Here is a 20,836-nt window from a genome sequence, read left to right as displayed (position 1 = left end):
CACACACACACACACACACACACACACACACACACACGCACGCATGGCTCCCTACCACTGCTACCTACCCCCCAGGGGAGGGGAAGATAGGAATTACACTTTCCATCTATGTGTGTGTCTGTCTGACTGTGTGATGGGCAGAAAAATAAATGTTAAAACGTTTTTAGCCAATCAAATCGTATTGGGCACTGCAGGTCATCTACAGTATGTGCCGTGGTCCACAATAGTCTATTCACTTGTATGCCAACTTCTTCCATTCTCTTCTTCCCACACAGGAACCATGAATACCACGACCCAACCGCGTTTGGGAGCCAATATGTTGAACATAAACTACTTCTCCAACTGAGGAATGCCATTCTGGGGAAGGAAGGACGGATGGTAATATTTTTATTGTACACAGCGGACGTTTCCCCGTGAGACCTCGACTCCTGAGTCGCACCTGTGCCGGCCGGCGTCTCCCTGAGTCGGATGCGTCGCCGATGGCTCTGAACGAGAAGATGCAGTGATGGAAGTTGGCGCGCTGTTTAGCACCCGAACCATGAAGCAACTCAAAGGGTAGGGTCTGCCCTGCCCTCCCTTTCTCCCTGCTACCCTCCCACCCTCGCCCCAACGACGCAGCACAGAGCATCGAAGCGTAGGCCGCAGTCCCACCCTCTCCTCAACACCCCCTCCACCTCCACCTCCCTCCATCACCGTCACCGGCAGACCAACATGACGTGCTGCCAAGACGCTGCTTGATGTGTGATAGATAGACCTCTGAGGTGTCGTGCGTCAAACCGGTGGAGCAATGAACGGCGGGAAGGACTGTGAGGCGGGAGACGAGAGGCAGGCCGTCCCCGTCCAGGTTCCCATTGGGTGGCAGCGCAAGGCGGAGCGCGGAGGAGGGGTCCTCTACGTAAGGTAAGAGGAGCTCCTCAATAGAGTACCGCAGGGATGATGTATTTTTGTAGGTCAACCCAGAAGTCATGCACTTCCTGGTTCCCTCGTCGGGAAGTCAATGGGATTTTTGTATGGGGATTTGGGTTAAATCCCTGAAATAAGGTCTGTCAGTGTTTCCCCTACCATTCTACAGGCCTGGCGGGCCCACCAACAGCGCCCCCATCTGGCCAACAGAAAAAAATGTTTTTATTTATTTATTTATAAAAAAAAAAAAAAAAATCCTGCTCCCCCCAAAATTTCAATAAACCTTTATGGCATATTATTACAATACAACAATACTGGTGTTGACAGTGGACAGTAATAGAAGATGCCAAATCATTCAAAACAATAAGCATTTTGCTTTTAGGAGCATTGTGCCAGTGTGCAGTGCTGTTCCAAAACGTGTCAACATGTGTCGTTGCCTGGGAAACGCACATCCCATAATACAACTGTTCGCATCGCATCCCATAATAGTATGATGATACTTGGGATGCCATTGCCAACATAGATGCGAACAGGTTAGCTAAAAGTTTAGCGTCGCCAGCGAGGGCCCTGTGCTTAACAAAAGTTTATGAAACGGCAAACTTTGTGTTCAGCAGGATAATATTCACAATTGAGGACCACTTTTATCATCCTTGAATCGTTTTCTGAAAATCTCGATTTTAAAATATAGAATTTACGCTACGCAACTAATTTGTTGCCGCAAATGAGTGCTGCAATAGATAATATCACCCAAGGAAGGCAAATTCTGTGCTCCAGCTGAAGGCCTTGCTTTTGTTTTGTCCCGTGTCCAGTCCCAGTGGCTCGGTGCTGTCCAGCCTGGAGCACATCAAAGCCTACCTGCTCACAGATGGGACCTGCAAATGTGGCCTGGAGTGCCCACTCATCCTCCACAAGGTAAGACTGGTCCTGCTTCCTTTAGGCACAGCGGGCAGGCCGGCCCGCAAATGCATCCTAATGAAAGGTTAAAGGTTACATATGCTATTTTTAGCTGTTTAAAACTCATGGGTCTTTAAAAGAAGCGTATGAATTCTGTTGCATCAAATCCAGCCTCTGTGGGACTCGCTTTCTCTCCCTTCATTAACTATGTGCTGTTTTGAGGGCGCCGGACCTCTGATCAGATGATGTTTTGGGATAGATTTATCTTGGTGCAGTTGATTGTTTTCTGTGAATTCTTCCATTCTACTCAGCTCTGCTACAGACAACAAGGTTTGTTTCTTCCCCATTCAGTTGGCAGGGCGGCGCTGTAAGCGGACAAATGAGATGAGTGTTACTTTTGAGTGTCACAAATAGGGATGCAGCGGTTAACCAGTTTCACTATTAACCGCGATTTAAAACGTCACGGATAGTCTCCTTTTGGAGTTTTTTAAGCAAGCTTCATCCATTGATCAGTCACTGTAAGGAGAAAGTGAAGATGAAGGAGAAATAGGTGAACCACATAAGAGTATATTTAGCCGAGTGAGATGACGTCAGACAGGATTTGGGGTTAGTTGGGTGATCATGTCTCTGATCCTGTCCCTGCTGTTGAGAAATGGGATCAATTGAAAGTGTGAGATGGCTTCAGGAGGGGCTGATGTTGCTGTGTGCATTTCCTCTCCTATTCATTGTTGCAGGAGATGCATAGATCGGGGAAGACGTGGGCTGCCTTTGGAAGTTTTGACCCATCAGTTGTAATATATATATACAGTTGCCCAAATATGTAAACCAAATGATTTTTGTATGGTCCGAATGTAAGACGACCCTGATTACAAGACAACTCCCCTTTTTCAAGATTGGGGCGGGGGGGGGGGGGGGGGGGGGGGGGGGCTTCTTGAAGGCCGAATCTTGTTTTTATAAAGAAAATCATTTTATTTGAAAATGATAATAAAACTAACAGGGTAGGCTGTTTTCAACTGTCACTTTTAAATAAAATCATATTTTCAATATATTTGAGATGAAATTGTCACATTTAAAAGTGAAAAATTAAAAGTTAGGATTATGCTAATGTTTCCATGGTTACCACACAGAGCACCTAGCGTTTACTTGTGCAGTGCTTCAGTGGATCGAACAGATATGCTTGCATAACACAACAGGGTGTTCAACGCACCATGCACCGTTTGTGTTTAAATAAATGTTTTTGCTACATTTTGTCGGGGGTGAACTCAGCCCTTGTCTGCCTGTCAATTCACATGAGGAGCGACCCTGCGGATCCAAGCAGGTACACAGGCGCAGTGTGTGTGTGTGTGTGTGTGAGAGTGTGTTTGTGGGTAAAAAGTGCTGGAGTGTCTGTGTGCACGTGTCTGTGTCACAACTGTTAGTGATATGTGGAGGGAGAGAGACATAGATGGTGCTTGAGGGGAACACTCATTTGGCATCTGTTGTTGATGACATTTGAAAGTCGAGAACACGAATATAAGAAGACGCCCCGTTTTCAGACGTATTTCCTGGAAATAAACCCTGTCTTATATTCAGACCAGTACGGTAACCATCATTGACCAAAAATCTCAGGTTTGAATGCCAGCTTAGTGCATCATAGCACCTGATATAGAGACAGTCCGCATGTCTAGGAACGCCCATACAGGCTCTAGGAACGCCCACAATAGACGCTGGGTTAGCCTGGGGGCGGGTTCAGGGTGGGGTAAATTCCCCCGTTCTATCCATTCAGCAAAGTTAGAATTTAGCTGATTGCCCAGCCCAGGCAGACACGATCGGGGATTTAACCACCGCAGTAAACGCACATCTGAGCAGACGTCTTGTGTTCTGCTCTAGAACCCCCAAACCTGTAGCTTAGAGCCGCAGCACCGTCTTTTGGTGAGTCAGGCCATGAGATATATCGGTGGTTTTACCCCACTCGCGCGCCAGCCGTTTAACATTTTGTGGGCGTTCCCAGACATGCTCAAATGAATGGGGGGGGGGGGGCGGGATCAAAAATTAGTTTTCTGTTCACTCATGATTCAGTACACCACTGGTTGGCTTGGTAACGTACGGAAACGTTTCCCCTTCTTGTCCCCAGGTGTTTAACTTTGATCCGGGGGCGTCGGTGAAGCAGAGGACGGCAGAGGACGTGCGGGCGGACGAAGACGTCACCAAACTCTGCATCCACAAGAGGAAGCTGCTGGCTGTGGCCACCCTGCACAAGAGCATGGAGACACACCCCTCTCTCATGCTCACCAGTCCAGGGGGAGGTACGAGCGCACACCTACATTTATACCAGAGCATAGAGACACACCCCTCTCTCACATTCACCAGTCCAGGGGGAGGTACGAGCGCACGCCTACATTTATACAAGAGCATAGAGACACACCCCTCTCTCATGCTCACCAGTCCAGGGGGAGGTACAAGCGCACGCCTACATTTATACAAGAGCATAGAGACACACCCCTCTCTCATGCTCACCAGTCCAGGTGGAGGTACAAGCGCACGCCTACATTTATACAAGAGCATAGAGACACACCCCTCTCTCACGTTCACCAGTCCAGGGGGAGGTACAAGCGCACGCCTACATTTATACAAGAGCATAGAGACACACCCCTCTCTCACGTTCACCAGTCCAGGGGGAGGTACGAGCGCACGCCTACATTTATACAAGAGCATAGAGACACACCCCTCTCTCACGTTCACCAGTCCAGGGGGAGGTACGAGCGCACGCCAACATTTTGGCTTTTGAAATCCTAAAATTAGGTTTCAAGTCACTGGTTTTCAGCAGGGACAGCAGGAGCACCGGCCATCCCCCTGTAATGTTTGGCTGTGGCTGGTAGTTAGTCTTATCTACCACTCACTTTAGTAGATAACTGATGCTGATCTAGTATATCAATTTATTTATTTATTCATTCATTTATTTTTATTTATTTTTTAACACGTTCACTGCCGTTGACGAGATATCTCGTCTTAAAAAAAAAACCGGTTGACTGCCGTTGACGAGATATCTCGTCTTAAATTTTTTTTTTTTTTTTTGACGGTGGGACGTCGATCAACCCCTTTTACATCTCATATTAAAATATGGGAGGTATTGAATGTGTATAATCTATTTTACCGACCCACTAAGTGGCGACAGTGCTCTCCAGACGAGAGAAAGCCAAGCAAAAACAGCCGCGTGAGGAAGCCATTCTCATGAAAATGGATTGGCGAAAACGCTTTCGCTTTCGCGCAGGGAGCTGGCGGTGGGGGATTGCAAATTTGCATAATAGATTACGGGTGGAACACACTTTGAAACACGCAGCATAAATAAGACCAGAATCGCAAAAGCTTCATCAAAGCTCTCAACCGAAACCCCAAGAAACGAGCGAGCCCATCCAGACTCGCCCAAAGAGCGGCCGCCAGCACACAGGCAGCAGCAGCAGCAGCAACTCGCTTGTGACACGCCCGCTGCAGAGCCAGGGAGGCAGGAGGAGAACACACATGGAGGGAGGAGTTTGAAGGAGAGGGGGGTTTCCTGCTGTTATGGAGGAAATTACTGTTCAAAACTATTGTTTAGATGTCTGATGTCTTACTGATGCCAAAAATGAATGGTTAAAGTGACTGTTCTATCGAATTTCACAAAAAGGCATTTATCTCAGCTTAAATTTTCAGACGCTGAAACCATGCTGTATTCAAGTGCTAATGCCTACATAACTACTAACTCTACAAACTAACTCTTTTAGACAGAGAAAGCACACATTCTATTAGTTCTTTTGAGATATTTTGTGTTCACAAAATCTTAGCAGAAAATAATCCTCGGCTGTTGAAAGATGAGCCAGAATCCTCAAAAAAACCCATTGGCAGAAGCTACCTACAGTAAAAAAAAAACGGCTGGCAGTGAATGTGTTAATACCGTATTTTATTTTCAGTTTTGACAATATACTGTATGATCAAAACACAAAACAAGCTCAGACAAAGGAAAAAACAACAACAACATACGTATAATATCAACAGTCATAATGTGATGCTATCATCCATATAGGGTGCTTATGGGCTTGTCAGAGATGTCCCGCATGGGGTCCCATGCAAAGTGTCCAACAGGAACCAGCAGCCAGTCTCAAAGTGTCCAACAGGAACCAGCAGCCAGTCTCCGAGCAGCTGAAATTGGCGAGTTCCGCCTCCGGCTGAAGGGCTATTTTCTAGGCCTTAGAGTACCAGTCAAATATTTTGGCCCAGAATCCCGTCAGTGAAGGGCAGAACCAGAAGGCATGAGACAGAGTGCCCTCTGACACCTGACACCTGTCACACAGTGGTGAGACGGAGGGGAAGAACTTGTGCTAGTTTGCTGCCTTGTTTCTTGTCTAAGCTGTTGGTGTTGTGGGCATCATGAGCCATGAAGAATATGAAATATGGCCTCAAAAATCATTTTGATGTATTCTTCTTTTTGAAAGATTAGTCTCTAATCAATTCAAATGTGTTTTGTTTGACCTGAAGGTGCGATGCCTCTGGTCTCCATGCATTCCGCGCCTCAACGAGCAATAAGGACTAAACTCCACGAGGGCCTGGCCAACGCTGCTGTCCCCGACTGCAAGAACCCTTTCAAGATGATGATGGTGTCCGGGCATCAGCAGCAGCAGCAGCGGTTGTACATGCCCCAGGAGCAGCTGGAGCTCTACCACAGCTACCCCAGGCAGCAGAGGTTGGGCAGCGGGGAGCCGGGTCCCAAATCACCCTACCGAGGCGGGTACGGCGGCATGCTGAGCCCGCCTCCCTCCGGCGTCAAGCTGTACGGAGACGGCTCCCAGTCCCCCGGCAGCCCCGACGGGTTCCTGCGGAACAACGCCTGCGGCTTCCCAGCCACCGGCAGCCCCGGCTCGGCCTCTGTCCACGGGAATGGCAGGACGCCTCTCTCCCCGCCCGGCCTGATGCTCCACGGCTCCCCCGCCGGACAGCCGTCCTGCGCTATGGCAGGGAGGACTAGTACGCCCCTCTCCCCCACGGCCACCGCCAAAAGCCCTGTCATGAACGTGAACGTGCCGCGGGGGAACTTCCCCCCTGGGATGGACATGTCCCGAGCGGCATTCCACCATAAAACACAGCCCCCCCTGCACCCCGGACAGCCCCCCTCCATACCACCCTCCTGCGCCCTTCAGAAAAGGCAGTTGACCTCTGAAAAAGACCCCTTGGGCATCCTGGACCCCATCCCGAGCAAGCTGGTCAGCCAGCCCCCCGCCAACCCCTCCAACTTCCAGCCTAGTATCCACTCTCAGGTACCAATGATGAATGTAAACATCCCCCCTCCCACCATCGTCCCCTTGCCAAGTAACTTACCCTTACCCACGGGGAAGCCGGGGCCCATGGGGCATGGTGGCCACGTTCAGAGGACTCCACAGGCGGGCCCCGCCTCCTCCATGTCCCCCTCTCCCGTTACCTCTCCTGTCCACATGGGCGGCCCCGCCCTCGGTCGGATGGAGGCCTCCCCCCATCGCTCGCGCTCCTCCTCCACCTCCTCTGACCACGGGAGCTTCGCCATGCCCTCGGGGCACCAGGCCCCCTGCGGCACCATAAAGGTCCCACCTCGCTCCCCCAGGTCGGCCATGGGCTCGCCCCGGCCGGCCATGCCCTCCAGCCCCTCCACCAACAAACCCGACCCCCTCCACCCATACAAAGACTCGCAGCTGCTGTCGGGGATGGGGAATGCCATCGGCGCCCAGCAGCACGGCAACCCCATGTACTCGCCCACCTCTTCTTCCTCCTCCTCCTCTTCTTCCTCCTCCTCGGCCACGCCCAGCGCTTCCCAGAAGGGCCATCCTGGTCTCCTGGGCATGCCCCTCAACCAGATCCTCAACCAACAGAACGCCGCCTCCTTCCCCGCCAGCAGCCTCCTGTCGGCCGCAGCCAAAGCACAGCTAGCAAATCAAAACAAACACAGCACTGCCGGCAACAGCACCGCCGGCGTCGGCATGGCGGTCGCGGGGTCGGGCGGCGGAAGTAACGGAGGGGGCGGCGGGCACCCCGGCTCCCTGAGCGGCCCTCGAGGCATGGAGGGACACAGCACTTTAAACCCCATGCTCCCGCCCAACTCCACCGTGCTGCTCAACACGCCCGAGGGCCAGAGCGGCCGGGCAGCGCTGAGAGACAAGCTGATGGCCCAGCAGAGGGACCCGTTGCGCAAACGCAAGCAGTCGTCCGGCAGTGCCGCAGTGAACCACGACAACAACAACATGGTCTACATGCTTAACAAGCCGGGCGTGGGCCCTCGCATGCCGGGGGCCGGCCCTGCGGAGCAGCTGCGGAAGGTGGCCCGACTGGGAAACCTGCCCCTCAACACCTCCATGGCCCAGCTGCTCCAGTCCATGAGCTGCCAGAGTTCGCACAACCACCGCTCCGCGCCCGGGCCCCCGGGAGCCGGCCAGCTGCACTACGGCGACGGCACCTCCATGGTCCCCGTGACCCAGCAGAACCTCCTGGCCCAGCAGAGGCTGCGGGGTCCGGGGGAGGCCATGCAGCACTGCCACAACATGGACTCCTCCGGGGGCCACCCGGGCTCTCACCCTGGCCCTCATCCTCACCCCGGGCCTCACCCCCAGTTCTCTGACATAATGGCCCAGATGCAGGCCTCCTCCATGGGGAGCTGCGGCGGGCCGGTCGGCCCCGATGGTGTGCCACTGGGGCGGCCCAACACTAACCCCCCGCCGCTGTCCCACCCCGGCCCTCACCCCTCGCAGCAGAACCTCCTCCACAGCATGGGACGGACTAACATGGTGCTGATGTCACACGGAGGCGGCGATGGAAGCATCTCCGAGACAGGTGAGGTGTCCACACACTGCAGCAGGAACACGCCGTCTGCAACACTGAGCAAGGAACTAATAGCGGGGCAGTTAAGCATAACACCTGTGCATTTAGCTATAAAAGCATATAAAATAATCTCTAGAAGCTGCGCCCTACTGTACAGATGTTTCTAGTGGAGCAAAGACGTTTCTACTGTACAGATGTTTCTAGTGGAGCAAAGACGTTTCTACTGTACAGATGTTTCTAGTGGAGCAAAGGCGTTTCTACTGTACAGATGTTTCTAGTGGAGCAAAGACGTTCCCGAAATAATTGGATATGGAGGCATCATGAATTGGGGTGGGGGGGAGGGACAATGTATTTTGCAGCCACAGACATCCTATGCAAAATGTAACTGCAATAAAGTTGTGGAAACTAATCTCATATGGATGATCTTGGTGTCAAATCTAAAAAATGTTGTGATGAGGAATTTAAATTTGGTACTTTAGAATTGCTCAAAAGCTTACTTCTATCTCACAATTCAAGACTCAAAATAAGTGATTGCTATAACTGCCCAAACCTAACCTTGAATTGTGAGATAGAAGGAAGCTTCTGAGCAATTCTAAAGTTCCAAATTTCAATTCCTCCTCATACAAAATGTAACATTTGAATTAGGGATGAGCCGATTTGCGATCAAATCGTATATTGACGATTGAAGGGAGTGATTTCAAATTGGCTTTTCTACAGCGATATTTAAGGCGATTTTAACTAATTCTCTATCATAAGATGTTGTAAAAATAATCTCTAGAAGCTGCGCTCTACTGTCCAGATGTTTCTGGTGGAGCATGTCCGCCCACAGATCAGTTTATTAATCAGCACGAGTGAGGGGGGAAAAGCCATGCTTTCATGTTGCAGCACTCTGCTCTGTCGTCTCTGCTCTGCTCTTCCACAGCGGGCTTTAAAAATTAAATACTAACGTTAACCTTAATATATGTTTTTTTAGTAATGCTTTAGACTAGTTTCACCATGTAATTGTAACATCACAACCAGTATTTTTGATGCTACTTTATGGAGGTTCCTCATAGTTAAGGCTATGAATGATTTAAGTTTATTTTGCAATGTGTGCTTTTATTTTTAAGGCTAGAAACGGAAGTAGTTGTGTTATTTGCCGTGTTCTTGACCCTGCCTCTCTGCAGCCATCATTGCCACGCACCTCTGAATATCCCATGGCGATCTCGTTCAGACTCTCGTTCAAAACTCGTTTGACTTTACAGCCTCCGTGTTACTTTGTTTGAAGAGTGCAACAGTTACATGACCTTACAGCCTCCGTGTTACTTTGTTTGAAGAGTGGAACAGTTACATGACCTTACAGCCTCCGTGTTACTTTGTTTGAAGAGTGCAACAGTTACATGACCTTACAGCCTCCGTGTTACTTTGTTTGAAGAGTGGAACAGTTACATGACCTTACAGCCTCCGTGTTACTTTGTTTGAAGAGTGGAACAGTTACATGACCTTACAGCCTCCGTGTTACTTTGTTTGAAGAGTGGAACAGTTACATGACCTTACAGCCTCCGTGTTACTTTGTTTGAAGAGTGGAACAGTTACATGACCTTACAGCCGGTGTTAAATCATCCAAAATGAACATGGAAAAGTAGACGGCAAAAAAAAAGTCATGGAGTTTCAGCAGGCGGCTTCTGAACGCATGGTCGGTCTCTTTTTAATATTTTCTTTTATAAATGCATAATCTACGTTTTGTTCGTCACGCTGTATTCAATAATATTACTATTATATTAATAATATTATTATTATTATTAATGCCATTAAGTAGGAATACATTTCTTTATCCAAAAAAAATTAATAAAAATAAAATGATGGCCAATTAATTGATTATGGCGATTGGATCGTCTATTGCCAATCTCTAATGATCACGATTGGACGATATGAAAATAGGGACGATGTAACATCCCTAATTTGAATACAATTTCCACAGGCTGCAGGTCTATGGCTGCAAAACAATGAGTGCCCCCCCCTCTTCCAGAATGAAGGAGCTGGAGGGTAATTGTCAGTCAGCCAGTGTCTCTGTTTTATTTGGACACTATAGCATCAGTCAATGGAAGATAGAAAGGGGATCTGCATCACGATGTAAGGGAAGCAGCCCAGATATTTCAGCTAGCTGGTCACTATAGTAACCATGGACCCTGAATAGAGACCAGAGTGAAGCCTTTGAAGAGGATTTAGGTGTGTGTGTGTGTGGCTGTGTGCGTGTGCGTGCGTGTTTGTGTGTGCTTCCATTTATTTATGCTATGCCAGTTGGACTGTGCGTGCTAGCGTGTGTGTATATGTGTGTTTATGCATTCATGCTAGCCTGTTTTGATGGCACTGAAAAGGCCTTGATCTGGTGTTTTTCTTCTCTCCTTCCTGCCTTGTGTGGGACTGGCCTATAGGAGTTTATGTATTCAGCGTGTGTCTGTGTGTCCTCAAATGGTTTTATAATTAAGATATCAGCAAGGTCTTTCCTGGCCTGCTGTAGGCCACCTGTTCTCATTACCAGGTGCCCCCTTATAGAGTACTGCAGGAATGAATCCAGAAGACCTGGGTGTTAGCACTTCCTGGTTCCTATGTGTAAAAGTCAATGGGATCTTTGCATGGGGTTTTTGGTTAAATGCTTGAAATAACGTCTGTGGTTAACAAAAGTTTATGAAACAGACAACTTTGTATTCAGCAAGATAATCTTTACAAATGAGGACCGCTTTTATGATTTTTGAAACTTCAATGCGTTTTTTAACGCGGTTTTCAGAAAACGCTTCAGAAGTCATAAAAGTGATATAAAAGTATGATATAGCGCGGAAACGTTAATTTGTTTTGACCTACGAGCTGAAAATGAGGAATTCATCATGTGAAATGTTTCTATTTATGTCCTATATATTGCTTATTTTCCAACACTCAGCGGCTCATATCCTTATTATATCATACAACAATCATACAACAATCCCCTCACAAAAAACACGTTGTTATACCAGAGTTTTGAGCCCCTGTCATTCAGAGGCTGTTGGATCTGATCATCCTACCTGTTTGCCGTGCAGAGGGGGAGAAGAAAAGGCTGCGCTGCGGGAGAAAATGATGCAATCATTCTGTCCAAACTTTCACAATCACCAATCTAATCTCATCATGACATCCAGGGATAGGCATGCTATAGCCTATTCTGCTAGCCGATGCATTTAGAACATTATTCTCACTTTGATCGGACAGTCTTGCTATAGTGTAGCTATTTACATGCTTGCTGTATTTAAACTGCTGTGAGATTTGTTTGAGGAGCATTATAGCGAGACAGACAGGGATGAAAGTGGGCAGAGAGGGAGGGGGGGGGGGGGGGGGAGCTTAGAGCGCTTTGGTCGCTGCTGGAACCTCGTTTGATGCTCCAAAATCAACACAGCTTCGGAGTACGGTTTGGCGCGCGTCAGAACGCTCTTGGTGCGCGTTTGGCCGTTTAAAACAATGGGTGTACTTCAAAACGCGGGCGTCTGACGCTCCCAGTGCGTTTGGGGCTTTAGCCTCAAACTCGTCTCCATGGACAACACGTGACGTAGTCAGTCCGTGACACAGGAAGTAGCCAGCTGCGCAACAGACAGATGCAAGTCACATCGTTGTAGATAAACGTTTATATAGTATAATTATACTGCTCCACGACCTAACAAATCGCAACCCAACAAATTGATAATGCAATTTGTTGCCAACGAATTTAATTGGTTGTTGCAGCCCTAGTAAAGACATCAGAACTATAAAAAAAAATTGAATAATGGTTGTGACCAAAAAACTCTTTCAAAAAGATTCTTTAAACTTAAGACATTTTTCATGACATTTCATATTTTGAAGCAGCCGGGGCCAAGATTCAGCCGCTGCTGCCATTGCTAAATATACTGTGTATATAGAGGAAACCGTTCATTGTAAGGCCTTCTGCCCAGACCCCCTCTGGCGCTGCCCAGACCCTCTCTGTCCAGACCCTCTCTGTCCAGACCCTCTCTGGCGCTGCCCAGACCCTCTCTGTCCAGACCCTCTCTGTCCAGACCCCCTCTGGCGCTGCCCAGACCCCCTCTGGCGCTGCCCAGACCCTCTCTGTCCAGACCCCCTCTGGCGCTGCCCCGACCCTCTCTGTCCAGACCCTCTCTGTCCAGACCCCCTCTGGCGCTGCCCAGACCCTCTCTGCCCAGACCCTCTCTGTCCAGACCCTCTCTGGCGCTGCCCAGACCCTCTCTGTCCAGACCCTCTCTGGCGCTGCCCAGACCCCCTCTGGCGCTGCCCAGACCCCCTCTGGCGCTGCCCAGACCCTCTCTGTCCAGACCCCCTCTGGCGCTGCCCAGACCCTCTCTGTCCAGACCCTCTCTGTCCAGACCCCCTCTGGCGCTGCCCAGACCCTCTCTGTCCAGACCCTCTCTGTCCAGACCCCCTCTGGCGCTGCCCAGACCCTCTCTGTCCAGACCCTCTCTGTCCAGACCCCCTCTGGCGCTGCCCAGACCCTCTCTGTCCAGACCCTCTCTGCCCAGACCCTCTCTGCCCAGACCCCCTCTGGCGCTGCCCAGACCCTCTCTGTCCAGACCCTCTCTGCCCAGACCCTCTCTGTCCAGACCCTCTCTGTCCAGACCCTCTCTGCCCAGACCCTCTCTGCCCAGACCCTCTCTGCCCAGACCCTCTCTGCCCAGACCCTCTCTGCCCAGACCCTCTCTGCCCAGACCCTCTCTGTCCAGACCCTCTCTGTCCAGACCCTCTCTGTCCAGACCCTCTCTGTCCAGACCCTCTCTGTCCAGACCCTCTCTGTCCAGACCCTCTCTGCCCAGACCCTCTCTGTCCAGACCCTCTCTGCCCAGACCCTCTCTGTCCAGACCCTCTCTGTCCAGACCCTCTCTGCCCAGACCCTCTCTGTCCAGACCCTCTCTGCCCAGACCCCCTGGCTGCCACCCGGCTCCAGCCAACAAGCTCCCTCCTGACAAGCTTCCTGGTAGCAGACAGCACCACCAATCATCACTTGGTTCCTATGGCAACCTCCCCCGGCAACGGCCGTCACTATATCATAGCAGGCCGGGGGGGGGGGGGGCGTCATGGCCCTCAGCCTTAGAGAGAGAGAATAGAAAACACACAGCTGCCCTTCAGCTATGTAGCATCGCACCAGCTGCCCCACTCGCCACCAGTCCACACACACACACACACACACACACACACACACACACACACACACACACACACACACACACACACACACGTGTGTGTATGTTCTTGTACAGCTATCTTAGTGAGAACCAATTTGAGTGTTATACCTGGGAAGTGAGGACATTTTGGCTGGTCCTCACTTTCTCACACTCCTTCAAAGGGTTGTTTGAAGGGTTAGGGTTAGGCATTTCATTAGTTCCGTTGTGATGGTTCAGGTTAGGGGCTAGGGAATGCATTATGCCAATGATCTCCTCACTAAAGCTTGTTTTATACTCGCTGTGCCGCAAAGGGCGCGGGGGAGGAGCGAGGGGCGCGAGCGTCAAATGACGTCAATGTGTTGGGCGCGACCCCCGTAGGCCGCCCACCGCGTACCTGAATATTTTTCTCACAGCGCGACCTCCGCACGGCTTCTCTCCAAACATGGCCGCTTTTGAGTCACTGAGCCCTGAACACTGAGCTGTGTTTTCACCACATTTCTTGACCCATGTGGTAGGCTAAACTTTGATTTGCAACTGTTCGTTTTTAGTCATTTCACCAAGTAAATGTGTTGTGTTGAGAGCATGATTTGAGAGAGATTAAAAGCAGCACAGAGTAGTAGGCTATCAGGGCTGAGAACTGAAATGGCTTTCAGTAAAAACAAGTTTGGTGATTCATTCATGTGCTGATGTACGGTCGTTTGAGAGTGAAAGCGCACTCAGTACTGCACATAATAGCGTTTCATTGCGACTTTTCATGGGCTGTTCTCTCTATTACCATTGTACAATGTAACAGGCTGCTGATCACTTGGCTGATCACTTCTGAGTATAAAAGCATCTGCTCCAGCGCGAGGTCCGCACGTGACTCGCGGAGCTCCGCCTTGCGGAGCCTAGCTCGAGTATAATGAGCCCTTTAGATAGCTCTAATATAGCTTTACAAATGCGCACATTTTTTGTTTGTTTTGTTTTTCTCCTCCCCCCGGGATCCGCTTGCATCTGACAAGATGACATGGGTGCAAGTCTGTTCTGGCTAGGGAGGGGGAACGAGACCCTGTATCGATAGGTATCATTCGATAATTTCTCAAAACCCGAAAATCAATAAGGTCTGAGCTTATCAATACTGCTATCGAGACTAACAGGGTCCTATAACATAACGTTATGTCACGAGAGTCATGTCATTTACCTCAAATCACTGGTGCACAACCATACATCGATCGTCTAAGGGTGTATTCACACCTGTCTCGTTTGGAGCAGTTGTTCTGAAACCGAGAGCGTTTTCCACCTTGGTGTTGTTCATTGTGGGGAGTGTGAACACAGCAATCACACTCGGATGCAGGACAAAACAAGGGGGCGGAGATGGCCAGGAAAGGGTGGTCTCGGTCCGCTTCCAAACGAACTCTGGAGCGGTTAGTTTGTGGTGAGAACGTGATCCAACCTCGATCCGACACAACTGCAGGAAACCGTGCGCATTTTTGGATAAACCAGCTGCCGTTGTCAGCTGCACTGTGCATAATGGCCTGAAGAACGAGCATTTTTATCAGTGAAAAATAGAGCCCGACCGATACTGGATTTTTGAGGCCGATACCGATATTAGGGAGTAAAAAAATACCGATATCGATATATCGGCCGATATCGGCCTGCTGCTCCACCCTCTGCCAATCTGTGGAGAGCCGAAAACTGGCTCCATGCTTCCTCCGAGACATGGGCAGCCGCCGCTTCTTTTCACCTGACAGGGGAAGCTTCACCGGTAGGACATATAGCACGTGGGAGGTTCACGCTATTCCAACCAGTTCCCCTCCCTCCGAACAGGCGCCCTTAACGACCAGAGGAGGCACCACATCAGCAACCCTCAAATATCAAACACTTGACAAAGATATGAGTTGACATGAATTGAAATATGTAATGTAGGCAGGATATTTTACAGCTTATTAATAAACTCAATGCAATGACACACTAAACTTAACTGGGAATTTAATAATTATAAATAACTAGAAATACAAAAACACAATAGAGCAAATAGTTAAGAAAAAATATCAAATATACACAACATGCGGTCTATAACTAAAAAAAAAAAAAAAAAAAACGGCAATATCGGCGCTAGGGATGTTCATCAATTATCGAAAATCGATAATTGATCGTTAAGGATTGGAATCGATCCTGTGGCATTTGGATCGATTTTTTAATTATTAAATTATTATTATTATTATTATTTTTTTTTGGACTAGGTTTGGGTGGAATTCGTTCCTCCTCGCCCCACTCCATTGCACAGCCGACTAACGTGAGGTGGAGCTTCATATAGTCTCTAGTTTTCTGGCTGGGCACGGGCCTTTGTGCCAACAAAACTGTTTTAAACATGGGAAATTCACACCGGCATGTGCCGGGGACAGCAGTGTTGGAGAGGAGACACATTGAAATAAAGAGTTCATTGAGGAGAACACGTTGTCTTTCGTATTTTCTGCCATAGGCATTCATTTTGTAAAAAAAAAAAAAAAAAAAATTGAAAATATTGAAAATTTTCTAAGTATTAATATGATCGATAATCGATAATTGATCGTTAATTTTCACCGATTATCGATTTTGGAAAATTTTCAAAATGAACATCCCTAATCGGCCCACCATATCGGCCGATACGATATATCGGTAATTGGCCAATATCGGCCGATAATATCGGCGAACCAATATATGGGTCGGGCTCTAGTTAAAAACATCTTCATTCTTCAGATCCTGTTTTGGCGACTCGCGTTTGCATGGGTACACTTTTGGGGATTTTTGCATGATTGCATCAGCAGTTTGAACTCGACCAACTTACCTCTGGTCTCCAATATGCTAAATAAAAACAAGTCGTGGTCATCAGAGCCAGCCTCAGGATTTTGAGTTGTACCCACCCCCAAATTCCCGTGGGGGGTGGGTACATAAATAAATAAATAAACAAACTATTTCTCCCTCTCTCTCCCTCCCTCTTTCTCTCTGTCTCTCTCTCTCCTCTCTCCTCTCCCTGTCGTACACTGTACGTATAGGCCTACCCAAAACACACATTCTTATAATCATATAAACCCTCTGGGACGCTTACATTAAAGAAAAGAAATGTCCGCACAGAGTATAATGTTGTCTCGTGCTTTAACGAATCCCTACAACTTAAAGCACGTGACAGCAGTATTATACTGTGTGCGGATATTTATTTTCTTTCATTTGAGTGTTTTTTTTTTATCCAGCACCAGTTTTTTTTTTCAGCACCAGAGTTCTGGGGATGTGCATATTCCACTTTTTCCAATCCAGGATGCTTGGCAATACTATTTGGACCGTTTGATTTGTGGCAGTGTGAACACAAACGAACCAATGCACAAATGCAACAATTGTATCAATTAAGCCCCTGAATCGGAACAAAGCAAACGAGCTACAGGTTCGAATACACCCCAAGAAAGTTTTTGAATCCAATTGCCTGCCCAACCGCCATTAAGTAAACATAGTAGAATTGAGTTGCCTCACCAGGCTATGTTAATGTCATTCTGTTCAGGAATCAAGCAGTCACAGACTCACAGGTACGCAATAAAAGCAATACCAGTTCTGTTAAGAATTTATAGTAGTCTCGTCTTTCCACCAAATAATATAAAAAGTATCGATAAAGTCCCGGATCGTTAATCATTCCCGAAAATCAATCAATAAATCAATCAAACTTAGCATCCCCATCCCTAGTTCTAGCAGCAGTACCGGAGCAGTAGGGAGCCGGACCTTATCTGCTGGAAATTGCCCCAAGGACTCCCAAGGGTCCTTGAAATCCTTGAAAGTTTGTGAATTTGATGGGGGGAAGGGGGTCAAGGCCTTGAAAGTGTTTGAAAATAGACTGAGGATAGAATAAATACTAAATAGACACGGCCTCTCTCATTTTTGTCTGAGAGTTTCTGTCAAGCCTGTTAGTCTTCATTATAAAAATGAGTGATCAGACATGTGTCTCAAACCGTGCCATGTTGGGTCCTCCAATTTGAGGGAATTGGGCCTGAAAAGTCCTTTAAAAGTCCTTGAATTGGATGTTTAAGAAGGGGTGGGAAGGAACCCTGTACTGAAAACAATTTCCAACCCTAGTTCCTAGCTGGGCTTTTGAATAGACAAATATATAAAATAAAAAGTACAGAAACTTTAAAAAATAACCTTCATTATAGATTCCAGAAACACTGTTAGCCAACGGTAGTGATTAGATAAGATAAACTTTATTAATTCTTGAGGGAAAATGTGCTTGTTGCAGCTGTGAAAAATATCGTATTCATGGTTCATCATTAGGAATTTGGCATCAAGTTCATTGGCAAGGACAAGTGGTCATACTGTCGACTGCTCATATTTACATATTTTGGCAGTTGACAGATCATAATGGATGGAGTAGTGAGCTAGAGAAATAACAGTTCCCCTACAGAGATGAAGCTTCACATGGCATCATTAGCATCTCATTAGCATGACATGAATATAGTTGATATTTCTTGGAGTGAAACTGTTGAATTATTTTGATCACATTTCATGAACACCATGGTTTCCAGCGGTGCTGCGCTCTGTCGCTGACCCCGACCTCTGATTTCCCTGTGTAGTTGTATACTATATAACTGCAAATGTCTTAGGACATCGTCAAGTTTCTCTTTCCCATCTTCCCCATCTCTACCCCCCCCCCACCTCCACCATCAACATTTTTAAAAACAAGGCAGCTTTGGTGGAGCCTGATATCGGACTGAATTGTCAATTTGTTACACTCCATTTCCACATTCTAGTCTGAAGCATTTGTAAACATGCAGTGAATTCCTGGACATATCCAGACATTACTCAGACTCTGTATGTTTAGCAGCAAATGTCCGTTCTGAGCACGCTCCCGCGAACACGGACCTTACCCACCCAAGCCCCAAGTACAAAGTCCGTGTCGCTGGCAGAGCGGCTCTAGTGTAGAAGCTCCCGGCTCATGTCCAGAACGTGGAGTGAGCGGGCGGGTCTAGTTTAGAAGCTCCTGGCAGAGCGGGTCTAGAATATTATAGCCTATAAATAATGTAGTTGTTAAATGGCACTTTTACAAACTATTAATTTCCCCGTGCTATTTAATTTCATGAATGCACATAGTTACGTGTCTGGATTATTTGGGACATGTCATTTTTTTCAAGTCCAAGTCAAGTCTCAAGTCTCTTATGGATGAGCATTGTATCATCTGCTGCATGCCATCCGGTCTGCTTAGAACACTGCAGAGCTAAAACCAAGGAATTCAAAGCATCTAGTGTATGATCCTCACTCCTTTATAGCATACGTTACCAGCACTGAATAATTGACATTATTAGCAGCAGACATTCCGCACCAATTTTTTTTTTAATAAAGTTGGTTCACGAGTCCCAAATCCGAGTCAAGTCTCAAGTCTTTTGAGGACAAGTCTCAAGTCAAGTTTCCAAGTCACTGTTTCTCAAGTCCAAGTCCCCATCTCTGGTGTCCAGCTGACCTGTCTGTTCTCTGCGTCCTGTAGGAAACCAGTCGGTGGGTCTGGGCTGCGGTGTGGGCGGCCTGCAGCAGCACCACGGTCTGGGCAGCACTCATATGTACCCACAGCAGCACATCCACCAGGGGGCCATGCAGCCGGGCCTTGTCCCCCACCCGGCCCCCCAGCAACAGCTCCACCAGGCAGGCCTCATCCCCCACCCGGCCCCCCAGCAACAGCTCCATCAGGCAGGCCTAGCTTCCCATCCAGCCCCACAACAGCAGCTCCACCAGGCAGGCCTCGTCCCTCACCCGGCCCCCCAGCAACAGCTCCACCAGGCAGGTCTCGTTCCCCACCCAGTCCCCCAGCAACAGCTCCATCAGACAGGTCTCGTTCCCCACCCAGTCCCCCAGCAACAGCTCCACCAGGCAGGCCTCGTCCCCCACCCGGCCTCCCAGCAACAGCTCCACCAGGCAGGCCTCATCCCCCACCCGGCCCCCCAGCAACAGCTCCATCAGGCAGGCCTCGTCCCCCACCCAGCCCCCCAGCAACAGCTCCATCAGGCAAGTCTCGTTCCCCACCCAGTCCCCCAGCAACAGCTCCATCAGACAGGTCTCGTTCCCCACCCAGCCTCACAGCAACAGCTTCACCAGGCAGGCCTCATGCCCCACCCAGCCCCACAGCAACAGCAGCTCCACCAGGCAGGCCTCGTCCCCCACCCTGCCCCCCAACAGCAGCTCCACCAGGGGGCCATGCAGCCGGGCCTTGTCCCCCACCCTGCCTACCAGGGCCAGCAGCACTTCACAGACAACATGCCCTATCCAGACGCCAACGCTGGCTCCATGGCCTGCCTCTACCAGAGCTACCAGGTGGGTGGATGGGACACGCAAGCATTTCATCTAATTTGCTTCAAACGTCCGCTTGGGCTCAAGGGATGAACTGATTACATTTTGGTGGTCAAAGGTCAAGGTCACTGTGACGGTGTGACCTCACGAACGCCATTTTCAAGCTCCATAATGCCATATCACCTTGACGGAATTTCTTCACATTTGGCTCAAACTTCAAAGTCTGGACAGACATGCATGTCGACTGCTCCCTTGTTGGCGGAGGCATATATCCACAGTGCGGTCGTTGGTCCAAGGAGTTCATAATTTGTGTCATTTTGATGATTTGACCTATTTTTGACCTTCAAATCCAAGATAGCTGCCGATTCTCGGCTCAGAAAGGTCAAATTTTCAAAGTCATAGTACCTTCATATAGAGAGCTCCAGGGATGACGTATTTTTGTAGGCTGAATGCGGAAGTCCCGAACTTCCTGGTTCTTCACTGTTTCTGTCTATGGGATTTTTGAATGGGTTTTTGGCGCGATGCTTCAAATAATGTCTGTGGGCAACGCAAGTTTAATCAAACGCGAACCAAGGTTCAGCGGGATAATCTTAAAACATGAGGACCACTTTCATGAGTTTTGAAGCGTAACTGCGAGCCCTAGAGGTAAAAAGTTCGTGCTAAGCTAATCCAGAACTACACACAGTGTTGCATAGGCGTCCACGCATTGATTGCGAGAGAAAGAATTTCCGCGTTCACTCGTGATGACGTATAATATCCGCGTCGACATTGTAGTCTCATTTAGCCGTTTGCTAGCTAGCCACCCTTTTAACGGCACA

General features: G+C 48.7%; 1 protein-coding gene across 1 annotated transcript in view; it reads left to right on the top strand.

Annotated features, from left to right (window-relative positions):
* Positions 1 to 787: 787 nt before the first annotated feature.
* mbd5 (methyl-CpG binding domain protein 5) overlaps positions 788 to 20,836 on the top strand; it is a gene marked incomplete at both ends in the record, with an annotated part of 31,850 nt that continues 11,801 nt past the window's right edge. Inside the window, 6 exons of the mRNA XM_083634123.1 lie at positions 788 to 900; positions 1,713 to 1,815; positions 3,911 to 4,082; positions 6,289 to 8,609; positions 19,230 to 19,275; positions 19,879 to 20,042. Coding sequence (XP_083490249.1) covers positions 788 to 900; positions 1,713 to 1,815; positions 3,911 to 4,082; positions 6,289 to 8,609; positions 19,230 to 19,275; positions 19,879 to 20,042 — 2,919 coding nt within the window. The remainder of the gene's footprint in view (positions 901 to 1,712; positions 1,816 to 3,910; positions 4,083 to 6,288; positions 8,610 to 19,229; positions 19,276 to 19,878; positions 20,043 to 20,836) is intronic.

Source organism: Poromitra crassiceps, assembly GCF_964638095.1.
Source record: "Poromitra crassiceps genome assembly, chromosome: 3".
In the NCBI taxonomy this organism is placed as follows: Eukaryota; Metazoa; Chordata; class Actinopteri; order Beryciformes; family Melamphaidae; genus Poromitra; species Poromitra crassiceps.
Note: the sequence above shows the minus strand (reverse complement) of the source record. Positions and strands in the feature narration are given on the sequence as shown.